The sequence below is a fragment of the Grampus griseus genome, assembly GCF_964374135.1.
Source record: "Grampus griseus genome assembly, chromosome: 13".
Taxonomy (NCBI): Eukaryota; Metazoa; Chordata; class Mammalia; order Artiodactyla; family Delphinidae; genus Grampus; species Grampus griseus.
The window spans coordinates 36,850,702-36,878,460 of NC_139007.1; the positions used below are offsets into that span (position 1 = coordinate 36,850,702).

Consider the following 27,759-nt stretch of genomic DNA (forward strand, 5'->3'; position numbering starts at 1 on the left):
TTGAACTACTACGTGATAGTAGTCCATATGTATATTACGATGGCTGTACTATTTTATAGTTAACCAATCTTTATTTATGAACATTTAAGTTATTTCCACTTTTTTTTCTTTTATAAACATTGCCCTCTCTCTGGGTGTTTTTTTTTTTTTTGTGGTACGCGGGTCTCTCACTGCCGTGACCTCTCCCGTTGCAGAGCACAAGGCTCCGGACGCACAGGCTCAGCGGCCATGGCTCACGGGCCCAGCCGCTCTGCGGCATGTGAGATCTTCCCGGGCCGGGGCATGAACCCGTGTCCCCTGCATTGGCAGGCAGACTCTCAACCACTGCGCCACCAGGGAAGCCCTGTCAGTATTTCTATGGGATAAATTCTCTAGAAATGGAATTACTGAATCAAAAGTACACTTATTTTTAGATGTTATAGATATTGTCAAATTGCCCGTAAAAAGGTTTTATCAACCTAAGTTCCCAACCAAAGTGAATGAATGTGCCTATTTTCCTACCACTTCATAAATGTTGTATGTAATTGATTTTTTTTTTTCGTTTTGTCATTCTGTTGGTATCTCATTGTTTAAAGCTATAGTTCTTCAATTAGGAATGAGGTTGGGGGACTTCCCTGGTGGCACAGTGGTTAAGAATCTGCCTGCCAATGCAAGGGACACAGGTTCGAGCCCTGGCCCGGGAAGATCCCACATACCATGGAGCAACTAAGCTCGTGTGCCACAACTACTGAGCCCACGTGCCACAACCATTGAAGCCTGCGTGCCTAGAGCCTGTGCTCCGCAACAAGAGAAGCCACCACGAGAAGCCTGCGCACCGCAATGAAGAGTAGCCCCTGCTCACCACGACTAAAGAATGCCTGCCCTCAGCAACGAAGACCCAACACAGCCAAAAATAAATAAATTTATAAAAAAAAAAAAAAAAAAGCATGAGGTTGGGCTCTTTTTTTATGTTTACTGGCCATTTGTATTTCTTCAGTGAATTATCTTTTCATGTATTTTGCTCACTTATGTGTTGGGTTTATCTTGCTTAAGATATTGTGACAAGGTGATAATCATTGGTATTCAAACTGGTTAAAAATTGTGTTTTTACAGGGGACATTTTAACCTTTTTGTATTCTTTTTCTTTTAAAAAGTTATTTTAAGTTATTTAAAATAACTTAGTGTTCGGTTATCCAGTTAAGGTTTAAATTTGTTGTGTGCTTGTAGGGGCGGGAGTTTTGTGTGGCTGGAACTGTTAGGTAGTGAAGACCCGAAATGCTTCTCTGCTCTTACTAGAGAGTGGGTATCAGAGGAGACAGGAGTGGGAATGGGACTTGTGAAATAATATTTTTTGGTCACTCATGCAGTGGAACTAAATGACAGTCTCAGAAGAGTCACTGAAATGTTTTTCCCTCTCATTCACCTCAGTCCTGCTCCTGTATGTCTTTCAGTCCCTTTGTTCAAATGAATTTCTTTCACTTATTATAAAAAATATTTACAACAGTCTTAGACTCAAAGTATCAAGGACTGAAAATATTTAAGTTCAAGTCCTTCAGGATTCTGTGTCTAGCTCGAGTCAAGGCAGATCCATTTCCATCAGGAATCCCTGGCTGGTGGTCATCCTGACCAGCATGGCTGTCTTGTAAGGATCGTTAGTGACTGTAAAGCCCAGGGCATATACAAAGCTCTCTATAAGTAGTAATTATTGTTATTCTCTGATATCCTTAAATTTCAAACTGAATTCCTACCAGCTAATATAGTACAGGAGAAAATTAAAGTTCTTGTGACGTCATTCCCAGAATAAAGAGGAGTCACTGGCCAGTGACACTCATTTGTTTTCCTGAAGACATGGAGAGAGGATCACGTCGGCATGTTGGCCAGAGAGAAGACAATTGGGGAGGGGGGGGTCTTCTTTCGAATATTCTAATCATAGAATATTTATGTAGGTCAGGAATCCCTCATTGGGGATCCCTTCTTTAGTCAAGAACAAAGCCCTCTGGCTACACTCGACGACATTTGGGCCAATTGGAACGCGATCTGGTTGCTTATGTAGCTCTGGACACTGCATTTCTGCAATACTTACTTCTGAGGAAAATCTGAAGACTGGCCTAACCCAGAGCCTCAGTGGGTGGGTCGAACCTGCTGTGGTTCTGGTTGTGGCAGGTGCAGCGGGTGTGCCGACAGTCGCAGCGGGAGGGCAGACTCTCGGAATAGGTGCCCCGACTCCCGGAATAGATATGAAAATTCCAGAAACAGGTACTGTAACCGGGATCTAGAGGTGAGTCCTGCTGAGGGAATCTTTCTGAATATTGATTTGTCCAATGTCACTTTAATAACAATTGAGTATGAGGTACATGATTGGGAATCAGTATGTGTTACTGTTTCACAGGGCTAATGCCATGGTAGTCTTATATATTAACATACTCCCTTACTTTTTTTTCTGAGTGTTAAACAATTTTTTTTTTTTTTGCAGTTGGTTAGAGCTTAATTGGGAAAGTCGATGCCGGTGAAGGTAGCTCCTGCTGGGTACTGTTCTCTGAGACTTAGTCTTCTCTACTTTAGGCTTTTGAGAACTTTGAATGCTGGGAGAGAACCATGCTACCCTACATTCTCTCAAAAGCTACTTTCCTGTGAGCTGAGCTTATTTGCAGATTACCAAGTTCTTAATTGAATCAGATATTAAATCACATAAAGGTGCTTTGAACAGTGGAATGATTCGTTTAAGATTCTGAATCAGCAGCTCAGAATTGCTTTTTGTGTACCGAATTTGACAGGAGCTGTTGTCTTTTTTATATATATACATTTATTTATTTATTTTTGGCTGTGTTGGGTGTTCGTTGCTGCACACAGGCTTTCTCTAGTTGCGGCGAGCGGGGGCTACTCTTTGTCGTGGTGAGCAGGCTTCTCATTGCAGTGGCTTCTCTTGTTGCAGAGCACAGGCTCTAGGCGCACTGGCTTCAGTAGTTGTGGCACGCAGGCTCAGTAGTTGTGGTGCTTGGGCTTAGTTGCTCTGTGGCATGTGGGATCTTCCTGGACCAGGGCTCGAACCCATGTCCCCTGCATTGGCAGGCGGATTCTTAACCACTGTGCCACCAGAGAAGTCCCAGGAGATGTTGTCTTAAGATTGAGAGGTGACTCAAGGTCTCAACACCAGTGGTCACTCATTATCCCCAGTCCCTGTTTGTTAAAGCCAGTGTTTTGTTTTAGTAATAGATCGTCTGTGCTACTTTGTAATATGTGAGGTGGCCAGCACCACCAGCCTGAGCTTGCCTTTGATGCTTATTCATCCCCCTCTTCTCCACCTGTAATATTATACATCTGCTTTGTTTTGCACATGATAGCTTTGAAGCTACTGGAATGGAATGTGTAGAATGTGTATGTCAGACTAGTTTTGTAATGTGCTTTAGAAAAAGCAAGCTGTATGTACTTCAGAGCTACAGTTTCCTCAGGGTACTGATTAGAATGTAACCCATAACTTAATGAAATGGGTAATAGATTTAAATATATATATGTGTTTATATGTGTGTGTGTATATATGTATATACATATATGTCTGTGTGTTACACGCATACACATACACACACACACACACACTTTTGAAGAACATCTAAATGCTGAAGTGACAATTGAGGGTGGAATTAAACATTTGAAGTTAGTACTTTGCAGACCACATTGGTCAGATGGACCCCTCTTAGCTGTTTCTTATGTTCAAGTCTTCAGACTTGAATACAAGGGACTTAGTATTTTAATTATTCTATGTTTATTCCCATGATTATTGATTTTACTGTCTTCTTAGCAGAGCTTTGATTTCTCTCTGCCATTTTACCTAATGACTTTCTCTTTTGGAAGCTTTAGTCAAACACCATGTATAGAGAGGTCAAAAATTTAGTATTACAGACTTGTGTCCTCTGGTAACTAGTGGTTCATTATCAGCTACCAAGGGGTATTTTTAATGACTTTCAACCAGCAATATGGAAAAAATGTCCAGAAAAACATGGGAAAAAATGAAAATTTGTGACTGGAAGACAACCAGATAACACTAACTTAAATGCTTAGAGCCTTTGGGTAACATGTGATTATGAGAGATCTCTGTAATTATGACAATTGCAACCTAAGTGAATCTCTCCAAGGCAACCTGAGTCATCTCAATGAACAGTGGACCATCTCACCTAATTCCCTGCTGACTTTGAATGTAGATCTTAGAAACTTGAACATGCTATTCACCAAAATGATCCAAAAAAGAACCCCAAATAATGTGGAACTTTTGTCTTATTTGATTTTGTTTTATTAGTATCTTAAAATGAACATCAACCAACTTAGAAGATGAGGCAAGTAGGGACTGATTTGGCACTGATGCTAAAATTCCTAATTTAAAGCATCTCCCTATTGGTGATAATGTCATTCAAACCAGTTCAGAAGACTTTGCCCTTGAGTTCTCTCATAAGCTTTGCCCAAAATAACTGAAGAGAATATCAAAATGCTTCTAAGAATTAACTTCTGTGAGCTTAGCAATTAAGTGAAGTTCCATCATAATGTATATGTTAATTCAAAATATTGAATTTTTTCAGATATTTTCCAAAATGACAATATACATTGTAACAATGATAAATACCCTGAAAAAAAAAAAAACTCTTTGATTTTCTATTTTAAAATGGTGATAATCCAAACTGGCTAAAGTAATCTGGTAAGTACCTGTGAATGCAAAAAATTATGACTTATCAACATCTATTCATCTTTAAAACCCCAATTAAATATCATTTCATTTGTGAAGTTCCCCTGAATTCTCAGGTGGTATTGTCTGATATCTCTCATGTTCTCGTGGAATTTTATAATATCCCAAGTGATTTCTCCATATTATTATTCAGAAATTATGTCTCTTCTCCACTAGACTTCTCTAGGGCAGGGTATTCACATTCACATCTTATTCACACCTAGTACTGTGCCTGCCATATAGAAGACACTCAATACACTAATTGCAATAACTGGAAAAGTGAATTATAAAGCACAGAATGTAGCCCAAAGACCAGAGCTCTGATTTCAACTTTTATATTTGTAAATTAGGAGATGAGAGTTGGATGAGACAGTGCTCTGTAGAACCCTAGGGATCCCCTGAGATGCCTTGGAGGCTGCAACAGGAAGAAAGGGATGGATGGAAAGCTGGATGGGAGAGGAACTCAGGCTTGCAAGCTTCACGCCTTGTCTTCACTCAGAGATGCTCACTTATATCTGTTTTCTATATATGACTGAATCCCTGTACAACTTCTTTTGAATAAAATGCTTTATTGCTGATAGAATCATGAAAACAACTGGACTAGATTACATATAATGTTCTTCCACTTCTAGTGTCTGTAATTTTATGTAACATTTTTATTAATTCATCTTATCATATTGTCTTTTTTTACAGATTTATTATTTTTATATTTCATTTTATTTATTTTTGGCAGCCTCGAGTCTTAGTTGCATCATGCGGGATCTTCGTTGAGGCACGAGGGATCTTTCGTTGGGGGTGCGCGGGCTCCTCATTGCGGAGCGCAGGCTTCTTTCTAGCTGTGGTGTGTAGGTTTTCTGTCTAGTTGTGGCACGCGGCTCCAGGGCGCGTGGGCTCTGTAGTTTGCAGCACGCGGGCTCTAGTTGAGGCGCGCGAGCTCAGTAGTTGTGGTGCGCGGGCTTAGTTGCCCCGCGGCATGTGGAATCTCAGTTCCCCAACCGGGGATCGAACCCCCGTCCCTTGCATTGCAAGTGGATTCTTTACCACTGGACCACTAGGGAAATCCCTGCTATTGTCTTTTAAGAGAAACTTAATAATCACATTGCTCTCACTGACTTGTTACTTATACCCACACCACCCCCCATCATACCAGTCTTTTCTGTTCTATTTTGTGCTTAGCCAGCTTGTCTATTACACCTTGTAGTTACTCTTTAAATCTGAATGTTCTTTAGTTTTGTAAAATCTTAATGTTCTTTAGTTTTTAAAATCATTATTAAATTTAATTGTTTTGAAATTCATTCCTATCTATCTGAGCATTAGCAACCTTGAATATCTAGTTTCATCTATAAATCTGATGATAGTATTCAGGTTGGAGTTATTGGGAGAGGGATGGTTGAGTAAATTGATATTCTGACCTTCCTATGGTGCTTGCTGATTTTGCAATGAGTTGTCTTCTCGACCCTCATCTTGTTTAAAAATGATATTTGAGAGAGCAAATATTTTAAAGTTTGTGAGTAAATATTCATGACGGTCATCTAAAGTACTAAATAGAGCAACACATATTTTCACAGCATAGATAGTAATGATGGAATTAGTAGGTAGGTTATAGGAGAAAAGGAAAGAAGCAGGAGAAGGTCAAAGTACACAAAATAAGGAAAGAGATTCAAATACCCATGTGCTCAGCGTTCATTCAAAGCTCATTAAACGTCCCTAGTGCGTCTGCAGTTTTAGTGCTAGCATTCTGCGGATGGCTTATCCTTTGTTCCTTATGTTTGGTACCTGTGCTATTTATGTATTCATTTCATGCTTGTTAATGAGGTACAAGCATGGGAGTTTCTCCTTTCAATGGAGGGGAATGAAAAGGGAATTGTTGGAAGTACACTGACTAATTCAGTCTCACAAATTACCAACAACTTACCCTAAAACAAGCCTAAAAGAAATGACAAACTAATTTTACTTAAGACAAAAAATAAGACCCAGTGTACCAGTTACATTTGATACTGTGTTGTTCTGTCTTACAATTAGGAAAGGCATCAGAATTGAGGCGATAGTTGAACACGTGAGATGATAAATTAAGCAAAGTATTGATTGAATGTATTTGGTTAGAGAGAATGGTACAGAAAGGAAACTTAGGAAGTAGAATTTTTTTCAGGAATAAGTGTGGGGTGGGGTCCAGTCTTTAAATACAGAGAAATTATTGTAAGGTCTTGAGGAAAGAAGAATTCGTAATGAATGCAGTATTTCAGAGGTAGTGGCATTGATATTCCTGGTGTGATGGAAGGGCAGGGTTGAGGGATATAAAAAGCTGTGAACAGAGGTGGGGACTGGGATCTCAGAAACTGCCCAAGAGGCTATTAAAACAGTATGGGCTTGGGGCTTCCCTGGTGGCACAGTGGTTAAGAATCCGCCTGCCAATGCAGGGGACACAGGTTCAAGCCCTGGTCTGGGAAGATCCCACATGCCACAGAGCAACTAAGCCTGTGCACCACAACTACTGAGCCTGTGCTCTAGAGCCCGCGAGCCACAACTACTGAGCCCGCATGCTACAACTACTGAAACCCAAGTGCCTAGAGCCTGTGCTCCCCAACAAGAGAAGCCACTCCAATGAGAAGCCTGTGCACCGCAACAAAGAGTAGCCCCCACTCGCCGCAACTAGAGAAAGCCCGCGCACAGCAATGAAGACCCAATGCAGCCAAAAAAAAAAAACAGTATGGGCTTGTATTAAGGTAGAGGCTGTTGAATGGGTGAAGTCAAGAGATCCAATGATGCATTACATGTAGGAGCAAAAGTGGATAGAATGAAAGATTTTAAGATTTTTAATTTGGGAGGCTAGAAAAAATGGTGTTCCTGGTGACAAATGAAATCCTTTAGAAAGGAAGCCTGCTTGCAAGGAAAAATTGATTTGTTCCTTTTAGAAAATGTTGACTTTGAAGTAGGAACTTGAAAACCAGGTAGAAAGTTTTAGAATAAAAAAGAGAGCAGGGCTTCCCTGGTGGCGCAGTGGTTGAGAGTCCACCTGCCAATGCAGGGGACGCGGGTTCGTGCCCTGGTCCGGGAGGATCCCACATGCCGCGGAGCGGTTGGGCCCGTGGGCCATGGTGAGAGGCCCACGTACCGCAAGCAAAAAAAAAAAAAAAAAAAAAAGAGAGCAGTATGGAGAAATAGATTTGTGCTATCATCAGAGCAAATGAGAAGTAGAAAAGTTTTCAGTTTTACTTTTCTTTCTCTCTCTCTTTCTTTCATTTTTTTGTTTGTTTGTTTTCGTTTTTTTTTTTGATTGACATTGAAACTCATTTGGCAGCAAAATCTGACCTGAATGCTTATAAGGCAATTTATTATCTTTAATTATCCCATTTACAGTAAATTGTCATACATTTTTGCTACAGAAATATTAATGTGTTATGGTACGTATACATACTACCTTTCCAAAATCTGAAGATTCTTACTTTTAAAATACTTCTGACCCCAATGAGATTTGCATCAGGGATTGTAAGTTTGGAGAAAGAATGCCAGTGATGGGGTAAGACAGAATCATCCATAACTGGGAGTTGTCTGTAAGGTTGAATAAATGACAAGAGAATGAATCATTAAACTTAAAAAGAAAAACATTATAGTTCACACAAGTAGAAGGTAAAATTGAAAGAGGGAATTCAAGAAATAAGTAAGTTGAAGGGGATAATGGATTTGGCAAAAAGAAGGATATAGCTGCATTCATACAGTTCTTAAAGGTTATGGGAGTGGTGGAAAAATGGGCACTGGCAGCTGGAGAGAGAGCCTGAGGTTTATTTACAGGTTAAAGGAGAGCAAAGACTGGACGGGGAAGATTTAGGAAAGACTGTCAAAGGGGTAGCAGCACAGAGGGAAGGGCTGCTTGTTAAGATAGGACAAGGCAGTTATAGAAGCTGAAAAGAGGAAAAAGGAGAAGGGACTATAGTAAAAATGCTTCAGAATGAGGGCATCATTTGGGAGGTGCATATTGGTTGCAAGACAGACCTTGAGCTCAGGTGGTCCGTAGTTTTGGAGAAGAGAGACATCTTCTCAAACTAAGAGGAAGCTATCAGAATGTGAAGCTGACACAAGAAGGAATTCCTCCTGAAGAGTTTCACTTTTCTTTGTAGAGAAAGAAAGTCACTACCCCAAAAAATAGGTCTGGGGGAGAATTGATGATTGAGTGTGGTTTTGGTGTAACCACTGACAAACCACTGTATGGTAGGAAGTCAACAGTAAACCGAGGGCGTCAAAAGGGCCAGGATGAGTAAAACACCATAAATCTACAATTCAGATGTACACAGAGTACCATTTGGCAATGACTTTCTTGTTATTTAATGCAATCTAAAATTTCCCAGTCCACAAAAGTGGGATAGCTCTGTGTCCCAGCAGACATGTAGATGTGACATGTGAAGTGATGCACACAAAATGATCATTTGTCATTTGCTTTCCCAGCAATGAGCAAGTAGTTATCCCAGGACTAAGGACGTAAGTGCCACACTGCAGTCGTCTCCTCGCTGGTCTCTCTGCCCCCCTTCTTACCCCCACCATTATTTCTGCATAGGGCAGCAGAGTCATCTTTTCAAGGCATAAATCAAATCCTACTGTTTCTCTGCTTGTAACTCTCCAAGGGCTTCCTATCACACATAAAAGAGAAAACTCTGGGTTTTTGGTTTTTTTTATTTTATTGGAGTATAGTTGTTCAGTTATACATATATTCAGTCTTTTTTAGATTCTTTTGTCACATAGGTTATCACAGAATATTGAGTAGAGTTCCCTGTGCTATGTAGGTCCTTGTCAGTTATCTATCTTATATATGGCAGTGTGTGTATGTTCATTCCAAGCTCCTGATTTATCCCTCCCCCTGCCCCATGTTTCCCCTTTGGTAACCATAAGTTTGTTTTCTATATCTGCAAGTCTGTTCCTGTTTTGTAAATAAGTTCATTTGTATCATTTTTTAAAATTAGATTCCACATATGAGTGATATCATATGATATTTGTCTTTGCCTGTCTGACTTACTTCACCTAGTATGGTAATCTCTAGGTCCATCCATGTTACTGCAAATGGTGTTATTTCATTCTTTTTTATGGCTGAGTAATATTCCATTGTATACATGGACCACATCTTCTTCATCCATTCCTCGGTTGATGGACATTTAGGTTGTTTCCATGACTTGGCTATTGTAAATACTGCTGCAGTGAACATTGGAGTGCATGTATCCTTTTGGATTATGGTTTTCTCTGGATATATGCCCAGGAGTGGGATTGCTGCATCATATGGTAGTTCTATTTTTAGTTTTTTGAGGAACCTTCATAGTGGCTGTACCAATTTACATCCCCACCAACAGTGTAGGGCGGTTCCCTTTTCTCCATACCCTCTCCAACATTTATTGTTTGTGGGCTTTTTGATGATGGCCATTCTGACTGATGTGAGGTGATAACTCATTGTAGTTTTGATTTGTGTTTCTCTGACAATTAGTGATGTTGAGCATTTTTTCATGTGCTTTTTGGCCGTCTGTATGTCTTCTTCGGAGAAATGTCTATTTAGATCTTCTGCCCATTTTTTGATTGGGTTGTTTGTTTTTTTGATATAGAGCTGCATGAGTTGTTTGTATATTTTGAAGATCAATTCCTTGTCAGTTGCTTTTTTTGCAGATATTTTCTCTTGAGAAAACTCAGGTCTTTACACGTGTTTACAGGCCTTTTGTGAACTGGCCCCTTCCCTTGCCCAGCTGAAACTCCCCCCAGCTCTGCCCCAGACACACTGGAGCAGTTACTTGATGTGCTGAACCCTTTTTTTATCTTGAGAATTGGACCCTACCTGTTTGCCTGGCCTGGAACACACTCCCCCAGTCCTCACAGGACTGATTCCTTCTCATCCTTCACAGCTTAAGTGTCACCTGTGCAGAAAGGTCAGTCACGATCACCTCAGCCTGCATGAATTATCTGCACAATACGGATTGCTATATATTTTCTTGCTTATTTGTTTGCTTGTTATTTTCTGTCTTTCTCCCCTACAATATAAACTCTGTGAAGCAGAGATTTTTGTCTCTTATTCACTGCTATACCCCCTTCCTAACACAATGTCTGACACACACTAGGTGCTCAATAAATGTTTGTTGAATGAATGAACAAATGTTTCTCTGTACCTTCTACTTTCAACTTAATTTCCTTAACTATTTTATTTTTTAATGACTACTTAGTAGGTATTCAGCACTTTGTTCAATTTTCTTAATTTGGTTTGATTTATTAATTTCAATTTGATACTGTAAGTACAGTGCTTCTCTTTTCTACAGTTTTGTAACTGTTGGGATTAACCATCCCTGCAGTGTTTCCTAGGCAGTCGCGTCTGAAACCTGTTTTGTTCCCTTGTGCCACAACCTTCCCATCTTCTAACCCAATTAATGGCATTAAAAGAACCTTGCAGCTATCTTACGTAACAGAAAGTCAGTATTTTTGGTCAGGAACCAGTTTTGTAACAAACAGCTTTGACAACTCTGCCCCAAGGCCCATGGAGCCTACACATACAGAGATAGTAAGCTGTCACGTGTGCTGCTGGGGGTGGTGGTATAGCACTCAGGCTGCCAGGCCAAGTCCTGGACACGGAGCTTCCCTTTGTCCCCAGGTCGTTAGTGTAGTCACTCCCGTCCTGTCTGTCCAGCAGAAGCCTGGTAAACACAATGCTCTGAAGTGACTGAAAGCCAGACACAGGTAAGAAGTTAAATAAGAAATATAAATACAGTAATTCTGCACCATGAAAAGGATGAATCTAAAAATAGGAAAACAGGGACTTCCCCTCTGGTCCAGTGGTAAAGAATCTGCCTTCCAATGCAGGGGACGCGGATTTGAACCCTGGTTGGGGAACTAAGATCCCACATGCCGCAGGACACCTAAGCCCATATGCCACAACTACTGAGCTCACGTGCCTCAACTAGAGAGACCGCGTGCTACAAACTGCAGAGCCCACGTGCCCTGGAGCCTGCGCGGCACAACTAGAGAGAAGCCTGAGCGCCGCAATGAAAAAGCCGAAGTACTGCAACGAAAAAGATCCTGCGTGCCTCAACTAAGACCTGACACAGCCAAACATAATAATAATAAAGAAAATAAATAGATGAAATAGGAAACCAAACAACAAGTATATAATCATAAAGAACTGGGGTGGGTCTGCTAAGACCACCTTCCTCAGTGATTGACACAGCTTTGCTGGGCTCTCACACAGTGTAATTCCCATGTGTTACTCCTAAAGGGACATATTACCTGCCTGTACCATGAAGCCTCTTTATATTTAGCCCTGTGCAATCATTAATTAGCTCATACATGAGCCCCTGAGTTGGTATCATTAGCTCTCCTTTGCAAACAAGAAAAAGCAAGGGTGTTGGTGCCTAGACTCCAAGCAGTGTGCTGCTGGGCTCAGTAAAGAATCCTGGAATTCCTGAACTTGAGTTTCCTGCACTGTAGAGTCAATGTATCACATTGTCAAACACAGTCAAATGGAAATGACCCAAATACCTGTTGTTCTTGCAGTGTTTTGGCCCCGCCCTTGTGGTCTTCTACCTGAAGGGAGGCTGCTCTCTGCTTGGCACAGTTGGGGCTGGAGGAGAGGGACCGGAGAGGAGGGGCATGGCATGGGGAAGTGGAAGGGACATGCATCATGTGATTTCTAGTCTTTAGAGAGAAGTTACTTGAACTAAGCTTTTTGAGGATGTCTCTTAGGTCTGAAAGTTATGTTGGTCTCCATGGAGCAGGGCTGAACATGCAACGTGGCCTCCCCTTCCAGCATGTTGCTGAAACATCCTAGAAGCAAAAAGACAAATCTTGACTTAAGGCAATATCCCGGCACCAGGAATGGCAGAACAATGAACTATGAAAACAGAGGGAACGTGTGTATATCAATGAGCAGGTCTTCTCTGCAGGCATTTCAGAGGTACCTGCCTGGTCTGCTGAGAGGTAATGCTGACCTGGTTTCACTATTCATATTTCCACAGGATCATCTCTATTTTAATCATCTCTATAAATTATTCAAATGAGCTCAGAAGCCTTTCTGTACCAGATAGGTAAAAAGTACCTGGGGATTAATTTCTGGAACGTCACACCCCAAGAAGAGTCCTCTTAAGGGAGTGCTTGGCACAATCTCTTGAATGCAAGTTACTCTCCCAAGGAGGCGACAGCACTACCAGCCAGGTGACAAGTGGGATGTGGGTTAGGGGTGAGCAGGAGCCTCTGAGCTGTTGTAGTTTTCCAAGCCTCTCCCCTTCCCAAGCATGTTTTAGCCTTATTAAGCTCTCTTTATGCCAGGCACTCAAAAGAGAAAGAGTCCTCTTTATTTGCATGCCATAGACAAAAAGGATAGAATAAGTAAAAATAGATAATAGCTAACAGAATAGACAAAAACAGAGAATCTTTCACCCTCTATCTCTTATCTTTGGTCTGATTTAAGAGAGAAGTTTAATAGTAACTGTCGAAACATTTCTTTCAACAGAATGGGCTGGCCAATAAATTGCTCACTGATTCAGGGTATTTTTAAGCAAAAGATACTTACTCTCTGACACTAGGCATATCAGTATGGCTTTAGCTTCTCCTTTGCAGGGAGAGAAGAAGATCACAGTATTCTATGAAAAACTTTGCAAACATAAGATGATATCTGCTTAATATCTTTAATCAGAAGTGGAATTTGAAAAAAAGTCAAGTAGTATTTTTCCTTCAAAGAGTTATTAGAGTGGGAACTGATTTTGTTGAATTATTTTTTTTTCTTTTTAAGGTAAATTTGAGACTGCCATGAACACTAAATGTGTTTCTGTGGAAATATAAATTACATAGATATTTTGGAGAACCGGGTGTCTATCCCTGGCTTGTGGTACTTGGGTGTCTGGAACTTTGGGAAGTGAGTTGTTCTAAACAGCTGAGTTTTATAGATGACTTAGTGTCTATCCTTGTAGGTTGGAAACTTTTAAAGTTTTACTGTTTTGGGTAAAAACTATCTGAAGATATGTTTACTTATTTTTTCTTTTGTAAAACAGAATATGCTAAAATTATTTAGCTTTTTCTTGATGAAGCATGATTATTATGGATAACAGCATTTTTTATGGAAATACAGTAATGTTCTGAGAGCCTATTGAAGTGTATTGTTCTGTCTGCTATTGCAGCAAATTATTTCTGTATTATTCTTTTTTTTCTAGAAGTTTCCTTTTACTACCTGTCATTTCTTACTTTTGTCACTGTGTACTTTAAAAAAATCTTTTAAAATGTTTAAAGTGTTTGGATTAGTTACATGTTTGGAAATTAGCTAACAATGCTCTTTAGAATCTTGTATAAAGGAAGAGTAAATGGGCTTGGAGTGAGGCCAAGACTACCTTCTCTAACTGTTCGTATTTAAAAAAAATTTTTTTATTATGTATAAAAAATTTTTTTGGTGTGTATTATTCTCTCTACACAAAAGTAGAGAGAATAGCATAATGTACCATCACACCATTCAACAATTACCAACTTCTGGGCAGTCTTGTTTTCTCTACACCTCCCCTACTTTCCCACCTTACAGCTGGATTAAAAACTGCTTTCAACATTAGTATGAACTCATACTTAGCTTAATATAGATACAGGTGGTTACATATGGAAACATTTAGGTATATTTGTATATACACCAGTTAGTATACACACACATATTTCCTTGCTCTGTCAGGTGAGCGGGTCTAGAAGCAATGACACCGCAGTAGCAACAAGCACTAGAGCCCAGATCTTGGTTTCTGATACCATTCTCCAGTAAAATAAACCAGGGCTTCTTGAAAAAATGGCTGATTTTAGGACTGGAGCACAAAATATACAAGATGAGCCTGGAATGTCTCATAGTGCCAGAAAGTAAAAATGTACCAAACGCGCGCACGCACACACACACACACACACACACACACACACACACGAATATGCAATAATAGAGATACGTCAAAAGGTCCTAGAAGCTAACTGACATAGTTCCCAATAGTCAAAACTGGAACAATTTGAGCAATAAAATAAAGAAAGCAGCACTGTATTATAACTCAAAGTATAAAATAAGTATCGTTGAGTCCGTACTGATAGAAATAAGTGAGTAAATAAATAAATAAATAGAGGAGAAGAGACAAAGCTCCAATGCAGAATTTCAAATAATTTATGTAAATACTGCACCTTTAAGGAGGGGGAACATAATAGCCCCACTCTGTAAGTGTGAGCTCCGCATGGGGACTTCCTTCCAAAGACTACGCTATAGAAGGGGGATCAAAGAGTAACTTCACAGTGGAGAAACATGGCAAACATTACCAAAGTCAACATCAGTAGCCACAAATCATGTTGATAGTATGTACCCTTGATATAATATGGTGAAAATCACATTGACCTCTGTACTCGTCTTCACCAAAACCCATAACCCCAGTCTAATCATGAGAGAAACACCAGACAAATTCCAGTAGAGGCTCATTCTACAAAAGGTCAGACTCGTACTCCTCAAAACTGTCAAGGTCATAAAAACCAATGGGTGTCACTCATGGCCAAGAGGAGTCTAAGGAGACATGACAACTAACTATTCAGCTAGTGTCATAATTGTCTGTGCTGTGACTGCATCTCTGCCAAAATTATATTACGGGAATATAAAAGATGAAAAACATCCATTTATTAGGCTTATATGACACTGGTAAAGTTTTAATCTTTAAAAATGTGTATTCATAATGTTAAGAAAGTCAATTCCAGAAGAGGGAAATAGCAGGAAGAGGATTACATTTCTAGCAAGGGTGACTATCACTGGAAGATTTAAGGCACAAACAAAAGAGAAAAGAGAACCAGGTAATGGATGCAGCAGAAGTGAATAAAGAAAGAAGAGGGGACAACAGGAAAAAGAGAAGAGAGAGAGAGATACATACAGTGGAGAGAATGTCAATAATATTCTGTTCGCCAGTAATAATAGCTGCTGACCTAAACAGTCTCTGTTCTGCCATCCCTTTTTTGGATTCTTTATTTACTATGAATACTAACGAAAAATTATCAGAATAAGATTGAGTACTGTTTCTTGACATTTTTCTTTTTCTTCGGTGGTACATAAGATAATTTTCTGGACATGTAATTTCAAAACATGTTTTGGTCTGTTGTCATCTTCTGAACTAACCATGAAAGATAGACTTGTCTTGCATAAACTGAGACAAACATGTATTTACATATTCAGTGAGGAATCTAATTCATGGAGAGTTGACTTATGATTATATCTTTATAAGAAGAGCACTGCTTGCTTAGAAAAGATGGCGACTATGATTACATTTGCCAAACTACTCCATGACTCGGAAGCTAATCTGGAGAAGGACTGAAAAAAATAACAATGCAAAAGAAGCTGTGTCTTGCTGTTCATTAAGTTATATATCTGTGGTCATTTTTTAAGTTATATGTTCAGATATTGTCAGTTGTGACCTTGACACCTTTGCCAATATGTTTTTTGTTTGTTTGTTTGCGGTATGCGGGCCTCTCACTGTTGTGGCCTCTCCCGTTGCGGAGCACAGGCTCCGGACGCGCAGGCTCAGCAGCCGTGGCTCACGGGGCCAGCCGCTCCGCGGCATGTGGGATCTTCCCGGACCAGGACACGAACCCGTGTCCCCTGCATCGGCAGGCAGACTCCCAACCACTGCGCCACCAGGGAAGCCCCGCCAATGTGTGTTTTTTTTTTTTTTTCAAGGTTTTATTGCAAACCAAAGTTGGTTTATCACACACAAAAAAAGGTGTGTGGTAGGGAGGGGGGGAAAGAATTGTACATTATTATAACCATGTTAATTACAGTACATTAAAATGGTGGTTTACATTACAAATAAGCCTGTAAGTTTAAATATACTAGTGTTACAACCCAATGTACAGACTTCCTTTATACAATACATATAATTATCAGGAATGCAAAAAAGAAACAAAAAAACCCAAAAACATAAATAATGCCCATTTTACAGGTGATATTTTAAACAATGAAAACACCAGGCTCTGACTGACAACTGGGGCATTGGTCCATAAAAACCTTTTCTAAAAATAGAAATATTTGTAGCAGCAATGCTTCTTTAAGCATCTGGATACAAGTCATTGCAAGACCATTTTCGATAAATTTTAGTTATTAACTATATCTTACAAAAAAAACAGCCTACACATAAATTTATCTTCCAAATATGGAAGAACAAACAATGTCCCACGTTGTAGTGTCCTGCAAGTGTCACATTGATGCTTATAACTGAGTCCTTCTGTGAGCAAGCATACCACACTCATACGGCTGATCACACAGGAAAGTCCACAAGGAAGAACAGAACGGAAACACTCGGCAACAGAAAGAACTTTGGAGCTAACACGATCTCATCAGAAAAGGCACGTTTCATAAGATGCGTTATCACGGCCCGGACAGACCTTCAGAAGCTCCTTCTCCGAACAGCGTCCTCCTACGAATGAGACCACTGCATCTGCCTGGGGCAGCCCTCTACTGCTCATTTCAGAGAGAGCACCACACTGGAAGGAAGAATAAAGGAAAACCTCACAAGCTCACTGAGGAGGATGTGCTCTTCGAAAAGCTTCCAGCAAACAGTGTGCAATAAGATTGCCAAGATGTGCAAGCTTCCAGGGATGTGCAAATTCTCTTTTAAGATGTCCTGTCAGCTGGCAGCTCTGCCAAAAGGCTAACTAAAACATTTCAAAAACGCCCGTAAAATCCTTCACAACCAACCCTAAGACCCTAAGACTCAGAGGAAAGAGTCCACGGGAGGTGCGTAGGAAAAGCCCAGGAAGGCCTCGGCCGCTTCCTTGACGCTGGCTGTGAGGAGGATACTGTCGGGCGACCGACCGATGGAGTTGGGGACTGGCTCTTCGGTAAACTCGGGATCAAAGTGCCGCAGGTCGCTGGGTCCACTCACATTTGGGTTAAAAGGGGGAGTAATCTTCTTATTAATGAGATCATCCCAGTTAATTAGGGAGAAGAAGACGTGATTCTTAATCTCCATAAAGTCATTCTTGGCACCAAGCCTCTTTGTCCTGTCCTTCTGCAGGAGGCCCTCCAGGACATGTCTTGCAGAATTTGTAATATTTGGCTTCAACTGGAGGGGTTTGTTCAGAATGTTGTCGTACATCTCAGCTGTGTTTCGGCTATAAAATGGAGGCAGGCCATAGAGCATCTCATATAAGACGGCCCCCAGACACCACCAGTCCACGGTCCTATCATAAGGCTGCTTATGAAGCACCTCAGGTGCAAGATACTCGGGTGTGCCGCAGAAGGTGGATGTCGTGCCATTGTGTTCAATGTTCTCCTTGCAGAGTCCAAAGTCAGTAAGGACAATGTGTCCCTGTGAATCCAGCAAAATATTCTCTGGCTTTAAGTCTCTATAAACGATGTTCAGAGAGTGCAGGTAACCCAAGGCACTGGCTATTTCAGCAGCATAGAACCGAGCCCGTGGTTCCAGGAAGCATCGCTCCCTCTGGAGATGGTAGAACAACCTCTCCACCGTTAATGTAGTCTAGGACAAAGTACAGTTCGTCAGCCGTCTGGAAAGAGAAGTGAAGGCCCACCAGGAAAGGGTGTTTCACGTTCTTCAGGAGAACATTCCGCTCCGACATAATATGCTTTTCCTCCTTCTTTTTCAGGATCGCTTTCTTTTGTAAAACTTTGACTGCATAGAATGCTTCTTCGGCTTTGTGTCTTGCCAGGAGAACCTTTCCAAAACTGCCCTTCCCGATCACTTTCAAGAAGTGAAAGTCAGATGGTTTAGCATGAGGGTTGGATGATGGGCCCAGGTTAATTTGCTGAGAAGGACTTGGTGGAGGAGAAGGGTTGGCATTCATGAGCTCAGGCTCCTGAGGTTGGGAGATTTTCAAAATGGACTGAACTTCAGGGTGTTTGCATGCATAGGAGTTATTGGCAATCTTCTGAATAAAGTTGTTCAGGCCCATCCTTCTCTGTTTCATGAAAGCGATGAGAATTGCTACCATGCCCCTCATCCTGGAGTAAGTGAGGGTGTCCCTAGCAACCTCGGTTTTCACCGTCATCACCACAGAGAGAGAGCACGAGGACTTGTCAGGCCCGAGAGACCGGCTCAGCCAACACCCGCCAATGTGTTTTTTTTTTTTTTTTTTTTTTGCGGTACACGTGCCTCTCACTGTTGTGGCCTCTCCCGTTGTGGAGCACAGGCTCCGGACGCGCAGGCTCAGCGGCCATGGCTCATGGGCCCAGCCGCTTCGCGGCATGTGGGATCTTCCCGGAACGGGGCACGAACCTGTGTCCCCTGCATTGGCAGGCGGACTCTCAACCACTGCGCCACCAGGCAAGCCCCCGGCCAATGTGTTTTTAATATTAACCATCTTGCTGTTCACACAGTGATATGTTCCTAGCAATAGTTATAGTGTGTAGTAACTTGCAAACATTTATAATTGTACTATATATTTCTCTTTTTAAAGTGCTTTTACATTTAAGAAGATGAAATTTAATTTAACTGATTTTTTAAAGTCATAAAGGTTTTACTTTTATTTGGTATTTTGAATGCAGCTATAAATTCTGAATGAATTTATGTTAAGAAGTAAAAAAGAACAGATTCAATATCTCCCCTAGACCTGGGCAAGAATGGCCCCACGTTAAAAAGAACTCTTCTTTGCCTTCCTCCCTGAGGGCAGGCCCTGCTACCACGGTGTGTAGCCCCAGGCCTGAGAGGTGGCAGGGAGTGTGTCCAGAGGATGGAGAAGCAAGGTAATATCCACTTGCGAACGTGGGAGGCCACTTGTAATGCAGAATGGTGACGGGAGGGAAGAGAAGGAGGCAAAGCTGGGCTTGAGGTCATTTTGAAGGTGTATTTTTTTTTTTTTTTTTTTTTTTTTTGCGGTACGCGGGCCTCTGACTGTTTTGGCCTCTCCCGTTGCGGAGCACAGGCTCCGGACGCGCAGGCTCAGCGGCCATGGCTCACGGGCCCAGCCGCTCCGCGGCATGCGGGATCCTCCCGGACCGGGGCACAAACCCGCGTCCCCTGCATCGGCAGGGAAGCCTTGAAGGTGTATTTTTAAAGGCAAGAAATTAGAACATACTTTAATAGTTTGTTAGCTTCATTTATAACGTTGAAATATTTAAACATATAGTAAGTGAGCCTCAATTTATATTCTTATTCCCCTTTAGCCACCAATGTTGAGGCAAATTTGGGTAGATTTTAAAAGCAAGACAAAAACACATTAAGCTCATCTGTTCCTATTTTCTTAATTCTCTTAACCTATTAATAAGTACTCTAACAGGTGATCTTTGAATTTAATCATGAATTATAGGTAAAAGGCTCTTACTTAAAGATATATCCTATAAGCTTTTCAGTTTTTAGAATAAGTGTATAAAATCATCCCAAATGTTTTCAGTGCCAGCTCTTCAAGGAGAATATTGGGGGAGGAGGAAGAAAATGGAAAAGCAATTAAATAACCAGCTATTGATACTTAGTTCTTTATGTGTTTAATGCAGAGGAAATATTTTTAGTCTTAAAAAAGGTATCCTGCTCTAAAGGATAAACTGGATGGGAAGGCAAGAGAAATGCACATGGAAAAATTAAAGTAAGACTGCAAATATGAAATCAGTGTTGCTAGTAATAAATGCTTTCAGAAAAGGAATTCAGGAAGTTTGGGTTGTCAGGGAGGCCTCCAGGCTGGACCTTGCAGTGTGAATCAGAATGGGATTGGCACATCTATTTACAATAGCCAGGACATGGAAGCAACCTAAGTGCCCATCGACAGATGAATGGATAAAGATGTGGCACATATATACAATGGAATATTACTCAGCCATAAAAAGAAACGAAATTGAATTATTTGTAGTGAGGTGGATGGACCTAGAGTCTGTCATACAGAGTGAAGTAAGTCAGAAAGAGAAAAATACCATATGCTAACACATATATACAGAATCTAAAAAAAAAAAAAGGTTCTGAAGAACCTAGGGGCAGAACAGGAATAAAGACGCAGATGTAGAGAATGGACTAGAGGACACGGGGAGGGGGGAGGGGAAGATGGGACGAAGTGAGAGAGTGGCATGGACCTATATATACTACCAAATGTAAAACAGATAGCTAGTGGGAAGCAGCCGCATAGCACAGGGAGATCAGCTCGGTGCTTTGTGACCGCCTAGAGGGGTGGGATAGGGAGGGTGGGAGGGAGACGCAAAAGGGAGGAGATATGGGGATATATATATATATGTAGAGCTGATTCACTTTGTTATAAAGCAGAAACTAACACACCATTGTAAAGCAATTATACTCAATAAAGATATTAAAAAAGAAAAAGAATGGGATTGGCACAGACAGATGAGGTGATATCCTGGGAGGGAAAAGCCACATAGGCTAAGGTACCATGAGACAGGTAAGCCCTACGTGTGTTTGGGGGAACTGGAGACTTACTAATTTGGCAGGAGAGGACGGTTTGTATCACACACAAAGGCAAATGGACTTGAAAGATATGTAGTACTGTCTGTTTAGGGTTCTGAAAGTTTGGGCTTTACCCTGTAGACAGTGGATAGTTGCTGACGGTTTTTGAGATACAGATGGTAGTATGAAATCTGTGACTTGCAAGGAACGATCAAATGGCTGTGTTCAGACGCACTGGCAGAGAGAGATGAGAGGCAGGCAGACCATCTGGCAGGAAGTCCTGAGCTCCTGGACCAGAGAACAGGCCAGGGATCAGACATTTTGAAAAAGAGACTTTTTTTTTTTTCACAGAATTTTAAACATTTCCTGATGGTTTTCAGAAATATCAGCAACAGTTTCCACCAGGAACAAATGACTGGTGATGAAATATAATGGAATAATAGAAAATTAAAGTAATATAGATTTTCCACTTAGGACACTCATATTCCATGTCCTAGTGTTTCTCATTTACCTGTCTGCTTCTCTAAATGAAGAAAGGTAAGCACCACCTAACTCATAATTGAAGCAGTTCAAGTATATTTACAAAATTCAACTGTTGGAATATCATTATGTTAACCTTGTCTGTACAGAGCATAGGAAAGTGTCTTTAGCCCCAGGTAATGAGAACATGTCACTCCTTTATATAAAAATGTCACGTCGGGTGAGGCAAGCAATGTGGTAAAGAGGAAAAAGACATTGGAACCTAGGGGTCTGTGAGGTTGTTCTGGTGACGGTCCTTCCACCGAATGGCTCTTAAGACCTGGGGCAAGTCCTTTATCCTTCTGGGACAGCCTCCCTTAAGGAGATTAAATTCTAAAAACTCCAAGGCCCTTTTCAACTCTAACGTTCTATAATTATGGAGTTAGATCTAACACCAAAAGAGCATTTCATAAAATGGATTTCTAATATACTTTGAGTCAGACTCTCTGGTTAGGTTTCCTGGCGGCTGAGAATAAATGCAAGTGTGGATTTATCTACAGTTAATTTGAGGGAAACTTGAGGTAGAGTTTTTGTTTTTTTTTAATGCTGGATGTATAACAAGGTTATTAGGTCATTCAGTATGTGAAATGGTATTTCCCCTTCCCCATGAATCACCGTTAAAAATGGGTTAGTGTGTAGATGTAACTTTTTTGGGTTTTTTTTTTTTTTTTTTTTTTTTTGCGGTACGCGGGCCTCTCACTGTTGTGGCCTCTCCCGTTGCGGAGCACAGGCTCCGGACGCGCAGGCTCAGCGGCCATGGCTCACGGGCCCAGCCGCTCCGCGGCATGTGGGATCTTCCTGGACCGGGGCACGAACCCGTGTCCCCTGCATCGGCAGGCGGACTCTCAACCACTGCGCCACCAGGGAAGCCCTGGTAGATGTAACTTAATGGATGATATTCCTTCTGTGAAATTTTTAGGGACTGCCCACGAGGGACAGGAAGTGTGGCCAGTTCCCTGTAGACAGTGTGGTAAATTGGTTAAAAGCATACATTCTGGAGTCACATCACCTCAGGTTCAAATCTGAGTTCTGCCACTTGTTAGCTGTATGACCTTGGGATAGTTACTAAACCTTTCTGTGCTTCTGTTTCCTCATCTGCCTCATTGGGTTGCCGTGGGGATTAAGTGAGTTTATTACAAGTAAAGCACTGGAACACCACCCACCACAAGGATTTGGTAAGATGTTATTATTATTAGACAAGGCAGGAATAAAGCTATTTATCTAGGAAGGCATCCTGGCATGGAGAGCTGGAGGCGTAATTATGTGGACCAGCCTATCTCCTTCAAGATCAGTTCAGCCACTTTTGCAATGATTTTTTGTATTGGTCGGATTGTAACTCCAAAGCCACAAAAAATGACTTCTCATCATTGTTTCATCCTATTTGCGGTTTGCTAAAGATGAATGTATTTTTTTCTGTATGCTTTCAAGAAGGAATGTTCTGCAGTGAACATTCAGGAAGAGGAGGTTTAGAGGCAGAACGAAGGAAGTGGATCTTATGTTAGCATTGTGCTTCCAGTAGATAGTGAATATTCTTTAAAAGGTGTTTTCTGGGGGAAAATTCTGGTATAGGTCGAGGAACTAAAATTTCAAGTTCAGCTGAAGCAGTGAGTCAGGGTTTCTAAGACCAGCCCCATCCAGGCTACTTCATCTTAGATAACAAACTGAGGTTGGTTTTCAACTCATAGCTAATGGATTACCTCAGATTACCTCAAATTAAGCTTCATTTATTTGGGTTTTAAAAAACTCCTAGCAAAACATCTCACTTTCAGTCATCCCTGGTGATCCGAGCTCTGACCAAATAGACAGAAAAGAAAAAAAGAGAGAGGGAGGGGGACGATGGGTCTTCTTGTAGCCCCACCCTTCCTTCAGACCTTTGCCCTATTGGAGAGCAACTTTCTGCTGAGGTTTTCCTGAAGTTTCTCTCTGTTCCTTAGCTGAGAGGGAACCACGTTTATGGGGCTCATCAGAAGAGGGTGTGAAGGCTTTCTTCCTGTCTGAAGGATCTCAAGCCATGAAAAGGTCTTTTCATTCTCCATTTGGTGGAGCCAGAGCAGGGCACTGGGCCGTTTGGGAGAGGTGTGCCAAGGCACCAGTTCCTTCCCTTAGGGCAGGGGAGGCTCTGTAGGAGTTCCTGTCCCTCCTCCAGGAGGAGGGCACACTGTGCTCCCTGTCGGGGAGCCAGACAGCAGCTCAAGTGCCAGAATTGTGCCTCCTGATCTGGGATGTGGCCATCCACAGTATGAGACAAAGTGTGGAGGGACGGCGATGGTTTCCACGACTGCCCCCTAGGTTTAGAAGATGCCAGGAGAACCCTTCATACGCTGCCCTCCGAGGCTAGATCTGCACGCCGTGGAAGAGCTGCTCTGTAATGAGGGTGCAGGAAAATGAAAAAGAAAATGAGTGTGTTTTCTTTTATTTTAAGAAGATTAGCTCTATCTTATCTCTCCTTCTAAACCTTTAATTCCAATTATGTTTGTAACCAGACAAAGCCAGTTAAACTGTGGTTTGGGCTGAGGCTGATGACAGCTACAATCTAGAAACTGATGCACAGGCTGAATTGTAAAATCTTGGGCTGAAAGTAATGGCCACGTGGGACAACGCCTGAAGGATTGGGTTGTGCCTCTCACACATCTGCTAAGGACAGGTCGACATTTGACAGAGCACAAATCAATGGAAAGGATGCCCATGTCAAGTGTATTTTGCAGGCATTCTTTGAATACCGACGCCAGCTTTACTTTTGAACCCTTTCAGGCTGAGGAGACCATGCCTTTCCCAGGCCTTTTCTAATCGGTGTGTACCTCTGATTAGACATAAACACAGGACAAGAGAAACCTTGCTGGGGTAATAGCTGATGCTCAATGAATGTGTGAAGGAATGAATGAATGAACCCAGTTTCGCATGGGCCTTGACACCAAGAGCATATACTTTAATCAAAAATCATTTCCACCAGTGGAACATCTGTATCCTTCCTGGTGTTTTACATGTATTCTATGATTGTATGTTCACTCTCCTTATAGCAGCTACAACATGTTATACAGATTTCACCTTGTTCTATTTGAATCTCATATTCCACTCCCCCTTATAATCTAGAAGGTGCGTATTTTATCATTTGTGCGTTTCTCATGTCCAGGTCACCCCCTCCACCTGGACCCGCAACTCAGCCTTGCTTTCTGAATTGTGAGGAGGGCTACTCATCTGAGTGGCATTCCTTTGATTGGGTAGGACTCAGTATGCGAAAGCAGAAACAATGAAGATTATTCCTTGTCATCACTGTCTTTTCAAAAAAGTTCTATGGGGCTTCCCTGGTGGCGCAGTGGTTGAGAGTCCACCTGCCGATGCAGGGGACACGGGTTCGTGCCCCGGTCTGGGAAGATCCCACATGCCGCGGAGCGGCTGGCCCGTGAACCATGGCCACTGAGCCTGCGCGTCCAGAGCCTGTGCTCCATAACGGGAGAGGCCACAGCAGTGAGAGGCCCCTGTACCGCAAAAAAAAAAAAAAAATTCTATGAACTATTTCCTTTCCGTTCCCTGGATTTATCACTCCTTCTTAGAAAGTAAAAATCTTTAATTCCAGTGATTTAAATGTCTGGCCCAATGTAGTAGTTAAAATTCTAAATGTCATCCAAGTGGTCATTCTCCCTTTGCCCAGCTAGGGTTGGTTTTGGGTGGGGCCCCCTGCAGGGAGGGAGGGGGTAGCTGGCTTCTGCTCTGTTCCCCCCGCTCCCCGATTTTACCCCTTTGCTCTTCAGTCCCAGCTCACACTCATTCTCTGTGGGTTAGGCCCAGACGGAGTGGGGATTTGGGTGGAAAAGGGGCACTGTCTTATGTTGAAGGTGTTGTCTGGCTTAAGTGGATATTTATAGCTGCTTCTTTCTCTCCAGGGGCTTTTGTGGTTTTCTCTAGGGCTCTTGTTGGACATATAGCTCACTGTAATTCCCAGGGTGGCCAGAACTTGCCCCTTAGCCCTCAGGCGTTGAGTCCACCCCACACTGACCCTGCTAGAGTCCAGATCCACACCCTCCCCCTTCTCGGGCAGAGTCTCAGTCAAGACTGCTCCAGGCTGGCTCTCTCCTGCAGGGTCCACATCTGTTCCATGGAAAACTTCCCTCACCATCAGTCCAAATACCAGTGCCTCCTTCTTTCTGTCCAATAATCTCAGCCCCTTAAATTTAGATCTCCCAAATGTGAGGCAGACACTTGTCTTCTGTGTCTCCCAGCCTCTAAGAGACACACATGAAGCTCTCCATTTGTCCCCCTGAATTTCTCTCACTAGGCTTGAGGGAGGGGAAGCACCTGTGTTCTCTCTTCCACGGGGGAAGTGAGAGAGGGAAGAAAAATTCCACCCTGCAGCAGCCTTCTCCAAATGCAATCTCTTTCACAGCTTCTTTGACTTCAGAATTTCTTACACTGGCTCTGAGACATCACCTCTGCAAGTCCTGGTATAGGCGGTCGATGCACCTCACTTTGGAATGTGCAGGTACCTGGCACTACGGGTTTGTTCTCAGATTTGAGGTTTACCTGAAACTGAGCACAAAGCATTCCATTTCAACATCCTGTTACATATGTATATAGAGGATAGGTATTTTTACAAACCCTGCTCATTGTACTGTGTTGACATGGAGAAATTGTATAAAACAATAATAGCAGATTCTTACATAGCACAGCATTTATTGTATGCCAGGCACCGTTCTAATCCTGGCATTGTTTAGTGTTTTTGTTTTTATAGCAGTATTCACATATTTATTGAAAGGTATAAAATACATGTGGCCAATGTTGTTATTTTCATTTGCAAATGGAAGTGTCGGAAAGTATAAAGACCTGTACTTAACTTTTTGTCAAGGTTATCTGCCGTCAAACTACTCTCATTGAGGCTTCTGCAGGTCTGGAATTCTCTTTCCACTGGATAAGAGTATATAGTGGGAATCCCAGTTGATGATAACTTACTTGTTAAAAAAAAAAGAAAATCAGCACAGTCAAGTTTCTTAGTCGTAAGGATTTTTGGATTTTGTCCTTGAAAGAGGTCAGGATCTTCCCGAGTCCTGGGTCCTTGAATGTTCTTTCAGTCATCAAAAGTGGAGTCCTTTATTTTCTCATACTCTGATTCCAATGACAATTCATTCATTTTTAGTTTTTGTTTTTCCAATTTAAGATCAATTAGATTACCAGTTTATTATAAAAGGATGCAACTCAGGAACAGCCAGATGGAAGAGATGCATAGGGCAAGGTATGGAGAAGGGACCACAGAGCTTCCATGCCCTCTCCAAGCACACCCCTCTCCCAGCACCTCCACATGTTCACAACCCAGAAGCTCCATTTAATCCTTATAACAACTCTGAGGTAGATACAGTTATTACTCCTATTTCTCCAGATGAGAACCCTGAGGAATAGAGGTCTCTCGACTTGCCCAAGGTCACTCAGTAGTAAGTGTCAGAGCTGGGATTTGAACCTGTGTAACAAAGCTACATGTGTGCTCCTGACCACTGCATTATGCCGCCTCACATGCTATTGTAGAGGGAGGGGCATCCTCTCTGGAGCCAGGCGGACCTGGGATGAATTCCATCCAGCTCTACTTGCCATGTGACTTTGGAAAAGTTACTCTTACCTCTAGTTTCTTCCTCCGGAAAATGAGGATAATGCATTTGGCCTTTTGCATCCATGTGGCATGCATCCGGTGAGACTGGGCCCTTCCCACTCCTTCTCTACTCTCCTCCCACCATGCTAGCTGAAGAAGAGTCTGTTTACATCAGGTGCTCCGAATCCTTTAGGATCTGTCCAGCATGGCGATAGTAAGCCCTGCTCTTGCTTAGCAAGCAACCAGAGATGGCATTTCTGCTCTGTTTAATGTGTGGTCCTCTCTTTAAGAATGTAGGGAAGGTCCTGCAAAGATATTTCTTTATTTCTGGTCAAATGCAGGCCTTGAGTGAAGTTTCTCAGTTGTGTGTCCTTCTTCCAAGTAGTCCTGAAACATTTTCAGGAGCAGCAGAGCTTTGGGGAAGGGTTCTAGCAGGATGTGAGTAGTTCCTCCAGCAGCCTGGCTATGATCAAGACTGTACACAAGGGCACCATGTGGTCCCGGGGACCTTGGCAGAGGGGGTGCTCTGGTGCATTTAAGTGGAGAAAAACCTACAGTTTCACCCTTCATCTTCTTTAACATGTGAAAGTGGCACCATGAGTTCTGGTATCAAACAGACCTGGGTTCAAAGCCCAGTCACATGA

At 42.0% G+C, this 27,759-nt stretch overlaps 2 protein-coding genes across 2 annotated transcripts in view; one reads left to right on the forward strand and one right to left on the reverse strand.

Annotated features, from left to right (window-relative positions):
* The window catches only part of CRYBG1 (crystallin beta-gamma domain containing 1), a gene marked incomplete at its 5' end in the record, with an annotated part of 209,365 nt that overhangs the window by 92,036 nt on the left and 89,570 nt on the right, over positions 1-27,759 (forward strand). The gene's annotated exons all lie outside the window — the stretch shown is intronic.
* LOC309831600 (serine/threonine-protein kinase Sgk1-like) lies at positions 17,148-18,732 on the reverse strand. Its single transcript, XM_082668870.1, is given in 2 exon segments — positions 17,148-18,141; positions 18,143-18,732. Coding segments are annotated over 2 exon segments (1,296 nt in total). The 5' UTR covers positions 18,692-18,732; the 3' UTR covers positions 17,148-17,394.